We start from the raw sequence: 10,000 nt of genomic DNA on the forward strand, positions 1-10,000 counted from the left end.
TATGTATGTATATGTATATGTATATGTGCACGTGCTCACACTCCTTCGGCACCGCTAACATTGGTACAATTCTTCGACTGTCAATAACTCGAACCAGAGACGTAGCGATGCCTGTTTCCGACCACCGCGTCTGGAGCGTCTTTTTTTCTGGTGAGATGATCGCGAGCCTCATCGAACCTACTTCAGCGGAAGAGCAGGAACTTGAGATAATCCGATCCGATCGGTGCACTCGTGTTGCTTCCAGCCAAAGGACGAGAGGCAGCTCGAGTTGCTGGTAGACATTTCCGAGACTTCCTCGTAGCGTCGCTTGTACTCGCCGTGCATGCAGTGGCGAGGCTCCCAGAAGCAGAACACATTTTTTTTTTTTTTTTTGCGTAGTTTACAAAGGCATCCAGTAGACTGACCATTACAGCGAGCCCGGAGGTGTTGGTTGATGAACATGCGACGGTTGCCACTCTGCCACCAGCTCAGGGACAGACACGTGTCACTCAGCCCCCAAGCCACACGGCGAGAGTGCTGAGTAAGCAGACTCAGCTGACGGGGAACAAGGCAGGACAACTTTCGATAACTCTGCCATCGCATCTGTCGCTCGCAGCACCATGAAGTTCTGAATTCCGCATGCACCGATCGCTTACCACCGGAGTGCATGAACATATATGTAAACGCCGGATGGAACTCCCCGAAGACACGGGGGTGGGGGGGGGGCTTCTCTTTCGCTTCGTAAATGTAGCTTTGTAGGCGTATCAAACGAGGCCGTAAGCGATGGTAATGGCAGTGGGAGTCCAGTGGGATTACCTGGAATTCCTCCGCATCTCTCCCTTTTTTTGCGTGTATGTGGGTGACATTCAATTACATTCCTCAAATAAACTTGATTAGCGGATTAGATGACACCATCAGCGCAGGCGAGTCAAAGCGAACGCCCTTGTTTCGCGTCATGGCGGCCTTACTTTGCCAGCGCTAATAACTTCAGATGCAGTTAGGCAGAATGACGTCATTGTTTGAGCGGTGCAACTTTAATCAAAACTTTGGTCTTCCTCGCGCGGCAAAAATCGGCCGTTTCGGAATATTTACTCGGCTTTTATCTTCCGAGAAAGGGGCCTTGTCTTGCCGTGTGCTCTTTTTTTTGGGATGTTTTATTTATTTATTTATTTTTTTTAATCTGTTTGGTCAAAGAATCATTCAGAAATGTTGGAGATAGAAGGAAAGACTACAGCGTCCCAACCCTGCCATAAAAGGGGCAGTAATAACGTCTCGTTTTAATCACGACTTCGCGTTTATGTGGTTCCCCGTTAATGACTCTATTCACCAGCACCCCCTCCTTTCCTCCCTACTCCTTCCTCTTTCCCTTCCCCCTCCTCTTCTCTCTCCCCTCCCCCTTCCTCTTCCTCTCTCCCTCTCTTTTTTTCAATCTTATCCCCCTTCCTCTCCCCTCCCTCCTTTTCCCCCCTTCCCTTTTCCTTCCTCTTCCCCTCACCCCCTTCCCCTCTTACCCCTTCCCCCCTCCTTCCCCTCTCCCCCCCTTCCTCCCCCTCTCCCCACCCTTCCTCCCCCATACAAGGACCGCAAGGAGGACGCCAAAGTTTCGAGGCAAACCTTTTTTTCTGTCCACCTACGTTCATCCTGCGAGGCAATTCAATATGACCAAAGTTGCTTCAGTGGATACATTTTTTGATGGCACATTAATAGCGGCTTGCGAGGGAAATTCAAAAGGAAAAGGAGGAAGGAGGGGAGTTGGGGGTGAGGGGGAAGGGAAGGGGAGGGGAAAGAGAGGGGAGGCCAAGGCGTGGAAAGGATGGGAGGGGAGAGGGAGGGAGGGGGCGGGCGGGCGGGCGAGTTCCTTTAACTAGGAACCCCTGAGCGAAAGATTTCGGTCAGGGTGAATGCGTTCGTGTGATCCCAGGAAGTTGAAATAGCCATAACGATCATTCGATAGTTTGTTGGGATTTGTCGGGGAGTTCGCTGACGAGATCGTAAATGGGAGCGGACATGGGCACACACGCGCCCTTACGCACGCACGTACCCATACCTGGCCAGACGCACGCGCTTACACAAACACAGACACACACACAAACAAACAAGCGCACACACACACACACACACACACACACACACACACACACACACACACACACACACACACACACACACACACACACACACTAAAATACATATGCATTCCTGAGATTCAAGTAGCGCTCCATCATTTTGATAACAGACTCGTCATTAATGGCTGGCACTTTGGCATTATATCAAAATGGTAATGAAGAGTGCCAGAGTCATCTCGTTCATAATTGATCTTTTGTCACGTCACAATTATAATTATGCTGCGTTTGTCACAGCCCCTTTATAATTTGGCCGTCACTCATTAAAGACGAATGGCGTTGTGTTTCTTGAGTTGCATTCTTCGTTGCGGGAAAGGAACGAGTGCCTCTGTTCTACAGCCATTAGTTGATAATTACATTCGTCCTCCAATTAACAGCGCCGTTTCTGCCGATAATTGATAATTCGCAGCTCGTCAGTCCCATTTGATTAATTAAGCCGTTCACTTATTTCTGCCATCCAACCCCCCATCCACCTCCCACCCCCTTAAATGAGTAACCCCCTCCTTCACCCCTCCCCCACCCCTACCCCTCCCCCGCTCCACCCCAGTCTTCTGATTAATACCGCCTCATTAACCCCGGGGAAAATCGCGTCAATTGTGTCGATGTAGCAGGCGCGACAGAAGGCGCGGGCGGCGGTATGAGCGGGCGACGGGGCGGGGTGGCTGAGGGAGCATTAGAATATTTTGTTACCGTTGCGATGTGCCCGGGTTTGCTATGTCTTTGCCTCTCTCTCTCTCGCTCTCTCTCTCTCTCTCTCTCTCTCTCTCTCTCTCTCTCTCTCTCTCTCTCTCTCTCTCTCTCTCTCTCTCTCTCTCTCTCTCCCCTTCTTGCTCCCCCTCTTCCCTCTCTCCTCCTTCCTCCTTTCCTTCTCCACCCCCCTATCCCTCCCCCTCGCGGGTTCGAGCCCTTCGGATTTAGCAACTCCTGGAGAACAGCCCCTTCGATCACAAAATTCCAGATCTTAGATGACCTTTTGCAGTCACGCAGCGGAGAGCGAGGCTCTGGGAGACACCTGCGGCTAAGGGCGAAGGGCAGGTGGAGGCGGCCCGGGAAGGTCGACCTTGCAGGCGCATGGGGGAAGGCCGGGTCTGCCCCCGCCTCGCCGCTGTCCAATTAAGACAGGCCGGCGCGCTAAGCCGATTGTCGAAGTTGAGGAGCTCCGCTGATTGAGTTTTAATTAAACGTTGCTTCTGGTGTGTCCGACCCTTGTGGCGGTGCCCCGGGGTGGGCCGAGGGGGGGAGGGGATCCCGCTTGGGGCGTGGGCTCCTCTCGAGGCGGAGGACGGAGCTAGGAGACTCACCTACGGCGGGAGGCCAAGTTCTCTCGGAAGGAGGCCTTTGAAAACATAGTGTGAATTGCTGGAGGAGAGAGAGCCATAGAGGAGAGTATAAGTGTGTTTGAGTGTGAGAGGGAGGGAGGGAGAGCCTGTGGAAGGATTCTTGTGACTAAGAAAAGCGGGATGGGAGAGGGGGACATTCAGGGACAGGCCGAGGGATGCGAGTCGAGACGTGACGACAAGATAAAAAAAAAATTCCGGTAACGATTAGATTTTTTTTCGAGGGGGATGGTTATTTTGATGTGATAATGAAGGAGAAACTATATGAAAAAATCGAGTTCACGATCATTAAAAAAAAGAATCAAGAAAAAAGAACATGGGCAGATTTTTGTGAAGGGGCTGAGCTTTAGGCCTGAAGATTGAAGGCTCTGCGCAGAACAGCCGTGAAGGAATAAAGAGCTGTCGGAGGCAGGGCAAAAGAGGGCGTGGCGGAGAGGAGGAGGTGTCGGCGACGGCAGGGCTGCGGCGGATTAGAGGCAGGGAGGCAGAGGAGGTGGTAGAGGACAGGGGAAACGCCAAAGTTCAGGCCTCCTGCACAACTTCGTGCGAAGGGAAGAGAAGGGGGAAGGAAGTTGTGTACCTCGCGCTGGGTGGCGGGGGGTGGGGGGTCGCCTAGGAAACCTCAGCAACTTCGGCGTTGTCGCTCTTGCTCTCCTCCAGCGGCGGTCGGGAGCGTCCTTCGGCCTCGTCCTGTATTTTACCCGACTGGGATGCGTGATCTCAGCTCCCCCGGCCTTTGTTTTTCCACGATTCAGGGGCGAGGCATTGCAGGCTGCGTTATTCTGGCACAATGGGACCGGGAAACAAACTCAAATGGTACTCTTTTGGAAGTTTGATCTTTGGACTTCCTTTGGAGCCCCCCCCCCTTACCCCCTTGCTTCAAGTGCCCCCCCAATACATACTCGAGGTTGACAGCTCAATTACACAAAGTTAGCTGAAGTTAAGAGCTGTTCCGAAGGTAAGCATAAATTGCTTAATCCTGGCGCAGTGAGGCCTCCGCTTTTCAAAGTTTTAGCTCTGGGAGCTGCTTTAGGGTAATAGCATATACTATATGAAACCTCCATTCCACTGTTGACGCTTATGGTAAACTTTTACACTTGAGGTTTGGCTTAAGCCTCCCTCATCGAGAAGATTCCTTTTCAGCTTTTGTATCGTTTTTTTCTCTCTATTTTTTCATTTTGAGAGTAGGGAGTAGGGTTAGGTTAGTAGGGGGGGGGGATTCTCGTTAAATTTTGAGTCCCTGCCAAGTGAGCAGTTTAATAGAGATTAAAGGATCGCGTTAGTCATTGAAGATAAAGGGATAGTTATTGTATGCGTGTATAGCTCTCCTGGCTTCTTTTTTATTCTTCAACTCGCGTTTTAACTTGAATTCATTCTGCTTTTTAATGATCTCGCTGAAGCTAACACAAATGGAAAGCTACGGTCTGGCTTTCAACAGCTTTGTGTTATGATGCTCTTAGGATGCCGCAACTTCTAAGCCAGCATTAGGGAGTGTGGAACTTTTATATTACGTTACAAAGCACGCAATTTAATCTCCATTTTAAATGTGTTGATGTAATAGAGAAAACGTTATATTTCGAAAACGCCGGTAGGTTGCCGGCGCTGGTTTTGGAAGTCGCTCTTTTCTGTTCAACTATTGTTTTGTTGCGAAGTCGCTGATCATTACTGCGGCCCCTTTTGTTCTGTTGTTTGAAGGGACAATGGCAAATAAGTCTATTCTGCTGATGTTTTGTAAGTAGAAGCTTTTTTCCAAGTGCTCCAACGTTAATCTGTTCACGGTATTTAACGATCGCTGATGTATCACAATATATATATATATATATATATATATATATATATATATATATGCAATATACACATGTATATGTATATATATATGTATATGTATATATATATATATATTGTGTGTGTGTTTGTGTGTGTGTGTATGTGTATGTATGCGTGCGTGCGTGTATGTGCGTGTGCAGATTATGTTACGCCATATATATTTAAAAAAAAAACGTTTTGTATACGATCACGAGGGGCCTCTCGCCGTGGAATCACAGTAAAATGAAGTAAGCACAATGATACAGTGCCAACAAGTCGCGATACTAGGCAGTCGGGATGCCACGCAAGGTAACGAAATGCGAATGAAATGGGGTGGAATAGGAAGGGGAGAAGAAAAAGAAAAGAGAAAAAAAAGAAGAGGAAGAGCAGTAGAAGAAGAAGAAAGAAAAAGAAGGAGCAGAGAAGGAGGAGGTGGGGAAAAAAATCTCGAGAGAAGTATTCAAAGGAGCGGATGTCTTGAGAGAGACGGTTGAAAGGAGAAACGATTATGCAGGAGGGAGAGAGGGAAGCCAGTAATGAAGGAAGTGATAAAATTAATGAGCTGAGCGAGTTAAAAAAAAAAGAGAAAGTGAGTGACAGAGAGAAGGAGAAGAAGAAGAAGAAGAAAAAGAAAAAGAAAGAAAAAAAAGAACGTACGGTAGTAATCGTTATCAGGTGTTCATTGGATTCAATAACCATAGCAAATTCGGGTATAAAGAACAGATGACGTAAAGGAAAAGAACAAAAAATAGAGGTTAAAGAAAGTGAAGGAGATGCCTTCACAATAGCCACAGCAAATGCGTATATAGTGAACAGGCAATATTATAGGCCTAATTAATGAACTGGTAGTTAGTCTGAAACAATGAACTTTGAGCTTTGAGTGTTCTGTGTCGGCATAAAAGCGAGACGGAGTGCTAGTGAGGAGCCGAGTTAGCCTTGCTGTTCTTGCCTGACATTTGAGGAGTGAGTTCCAAAGAGAACGCTAATTGCCTTGCATAATTTAGCTGTAACTTATCCTGTCATTGATCTGCTATTCTTCTTTTTCTCGCTTTTTCTTGTCGTTTCTTGACTTTTGTTTGTGTATATATATTTTTTTTTTCTGTGTTTTTTAAGCGTGACTGCTGCCCTTTCTCTGTCTGTATTTTTTCTCTCGCTTTCTCTCTCTCTCTCTCTATCTATCTATCTATCTATCTATCTCTCTCACTCTCACTCTCACTCACTCACTCCCTTCCTGACACTCCCGCCCCTCCCTCCGTCCCTCCCCATCTCCGTCTCCTATTTCTTTTTCACCCTCATCTACTCTCCCGTTCATTCTCTCATACTACGTTTCCGCCTCTTACACCTACCCCTCTCCTCTTACCCCTTGACACCTCCCCCCCCGCCCCCCTCCCCGCTATCGCCAGCTCGGAACAAGTCCCGGATGTTTGGCCAGCCACAACATCCTCACAGGCCGGCCACTCGGTTGGGAACGCGTCGTATGGAAAGGGGTTAGGGTATGGGGGGTAAGTAAGGGGGGGGGGAGGCTAGGGATGAGGTGAGAGGAAGGGATGTGAGTGAGGGGTGTGTGAAAAGGTTGGTTAGGGTTCCAAGTAAGGAGAGAAAGAGAGGAAAAAAAAACAGCCCGAAAAAAAAGACAGAGCAAAGAAAAGAAAACGAAAATGAACACCCAAAAGAAAGAAGAGAAAAATACGCAAAATAAGGAATAAAAAGGAAAGAGAGGTCTCAAGAATCATAATTAAAGAATGGGGAAAAAAGAAGAGGGGAAAAGAAAAGGGCTGATTGATTAGGCGAATCATGACGAGGCGAACGAAGGGCTGTGTGGCAGAGCCGAGGTCATCATGGCAGGATAGAAGGATTTTGAACTGATGGAGGAACGAGGTCAGGGGAGGTCGGGTCATGGTAGGTGGGGGGAGGGGTGGGAGGCGAGGTCGTGGGGGTTAGGGGTGGTTGGATTGCGGAGGAGAGGGAGGGGGGGGGGAGAGGACTGGAGGTTAGGTAATGGGGGATAGATGGGTGGGGGTGCGACAGAAGACCTCTCATAGGCCTATCTTAAACAGATTTTGAGCGCCGTTTGATTTCCTCCCTCTGTTGATTTTCACCGGCCTGGTTTCCACGGCCGACTGACCAGCTACTTCATTCGGGTCCGGGTCGCCTTCTGGAGAATTTGTCTTTCCGTTTTTTCTTTTCTATTCCCTTGATTTATTGGGGTTTTCGTTCGGATGATGGGAGTGATATGTTTTGCGATTTGTTTGTGCGTGTTTGTGAGTCCGAGAGAAGTCGAGCACAGACACAGACAGATGGCCAGACAGGGTGATTGAATTATGCATCTTACATACATACATTTACATGCATTCCATTAGGCGCTGTACGTACATACATTTGAATGGTGCTTGCATCACATTTGCATCTGCTTTAAGACTAACCTGTACTTGTTTCTCGGCCGCCCACAGAACGACACCGTGCGGCTGCTGTGGGCGTACCACCCCGACGACCCCGTGGACCCCGAGAGCCCCCGCCCGCGCCTGCACTACCACGGCAGCAGCAGGAGGGGCGTGCGCTCCATGTTCCTGCTGGAGCGGGGACACCGCGCGCCCACGCACAGCCGCCACACTCAGGAGCTCCCCGTGGGCTTCCCGGACGCCAGCCTGCCGCCCTCGCGCTCCCCCGGGCTGCCCCCTCGCTTCCCCCCCACGGGCGGCCACCACCACAACCACCACCATCACCACAGGCCGCCCCTCACGCGCTCCTGGGTGCTCACCAACAACGGCGTCGAGGTGGGCGCCAACAGCGACACCGTCTACTGGTGCAAGGTGTTCAAGAGGCCGCAGCTCATCCAGAAGAACCACGTCATCAGGGTGAGTCAGACGGTGCTAGGGTGGCACTTCTGGGCGCTTTTAATTATATTACTTTGTGACGCCACATTTGTCATCTTAACATCATCTTGGTGCTTATTTTTTTAGTTCAATTTTTTTTCTTGTTCTCCCCCTTTTCCTCGTCTCAGGTTCCCCTTTCTTCGTATTTGCATTCTCCTGTTTCTTCTCTTCCCCCTCCTCGCCCTCATCATTTACTCACTGCAATGGCGGTCTCCTTCACTTGACCCGTAAACACAGCTCTCCCCTCTTCTCCTTTTCATTTGCCTCTTCCTTCCTTCTCCTCCACATCCTTCTAATATTCCTCCTACTCTTCCTCCTCCTCCTCCACTTCCGCTTTCACCTCCATCTCCACCTTCTAATATTCCTCCTCTTTATCTTCCTCCTCCTCCTTCTATTCCTCTGAGAAGATGTTAGAGCAGTAATCACAACCAGCTGCTCGTATTTTACTGTCAATAAATAAGCAGTAATGAAATAAGGCTGGCGTGTAATCATCCCGTGTAATCACGAGGGGAAAAGCAATAAGGAGCAACCTCGCTTTCCCCTTCCCCCACCCCTCTCCTCCCCCTCCCATACTTCACCTGTACCTCTCCTACCTCCTTCCCTTGTATCCCTTTCCCCACCTGTTTCTCCTCTCCCATCCCTCCCCCCTTCCCCTTGTTATTCCTCCCCCACCTGTCATTCCTCCCCTCCCCTCCCCTCCCCTCCCCACCTTGTCAATTTGTCTATCAGTAAAGTCCGCCCTTGAGACACGCGCGGCCACCGCTGCTCACGCGTCCATTTCTCCCCTCAGTCTCATCTCCCCTCATTTCTCTTGTTGCAGTACGAGCCCGTGTTCACGCCGGGCAACGAGGCGTACCTGCACCACATCATCGTGTACGAGTGCACCAACATGGGCCCGGCGCTGGACGTGGCCTTCGAAGAACTGGCCAACTCGCCCGGCCACGAGTGCTACCAGACCAACATGTCGCAGCTGATCTACACGTGCAACCATGTAGTGGTCGCCTGGGCCCTGGGGTCAGAGGTACGTTGTTGCTGTTCTTGTCAGTTTGGTTAGAAAGGTTGTTTAGTTTGTGTGTCGTTGTGTTTGTATGTGTATTTATTAATTGCTGTTCAAAGAAAGATAGGAAAAGAAAAAAACTAAAAATAAACCCAAACAAACTAATAAACTAAATGCATTATTGTATGCTCTGTTATCATTATGATTTTTTTTTTACTCAGTGGCGACCTTTCTTCCATATATGGTGATTTGATTTTTTAAAAATTATATTTGTGTGTGTGTGTGTGTGTGTGTGTGTGTGTGTGTGTGTGTGTGTGTGTGTGTGTGTGTGTGTGTGTGTGTGTGTGTGTGTGTAAAAGGATGATCATGATGATGCAAACATTATCCACACTATATATTCGAAGCAAATTAATCTATTAACGATAATAAGACAACACCCATAAATACTCTTAACTAAACTCTAAACAATCCATCGAAGCGAAAGTAACTCCACAACGTTACCCAAATGAATAAAAAACAAAGTAGCTTCTTCACTTTACGGCAACCTAACTGCCTAACTGCTTAAGACATTTAGCAAAGTTAGTGGCCGGTCTTTAAGAAGCTGAGATTACGCCGGCTTTTTTGGAGAGATGAAAAAGGTCGTTTTTTCTAACGGTTTCTGGTTTAAATTCGAATTTATTGCTGGATGTGATGTATCGGAGGTTTTGTTAGAGAGATAGTGAACACCAAAAACAGAACGTGTTGTCAACCTAAAATTTAGTGACAAAATACTCACTCACTCACACTCATCCTCATACGCATACACATACACATACGCATACGCATACGCACGCACACGCACACGCACACGCACACGCACACACACACGCACACACACACGCACAC

The 10,000-nt window shown here is 48.7% G+C and overlaps 1 protein-coding gene across 1 annotated transcript in view; it reads left to right on the forward strand.

The window, feature by feature from the left end:
* Positions 1 to 10,000, forward strand: part of LOC122259565 (DBH-like monooxygenase protein 1) — a 27,348-nt gene that overhangs the window by 4,335 nt on the left and 13,013 nt on the right. The window contains exons 3-4 of the mRNA XM_043026442.2: positions 7,696 to 8,100; positions 8,939 to 9,139. Coding sequence (XP_042882376.2) covers positions 7,696 to 8,100; positions 8,939 to 9,139 — 606 coding nt within the window. The remainder of the gene's footprint in view (positions 1 to 7,695; positions 8,101 to 8,938; positions 9,140 to 10,000) is intronic.

Source organism: Penaeus japonicus, unplaced genomic scaffold, assembly GCF_977035675.1.
Source record: "Penaeus japonicus unplaced genomic scaffold, GWHDUDI00000001_assembly GWHDUDI00000018, whole genome shotgun sequence".
Taxonomy (NCBI): domain Eukaryota; kingdom Metazoa; phylum Arthropoda; class Malacostraca; order Decapoda; family Penaeidae; genus Penaeus; species Penaeus japonicus.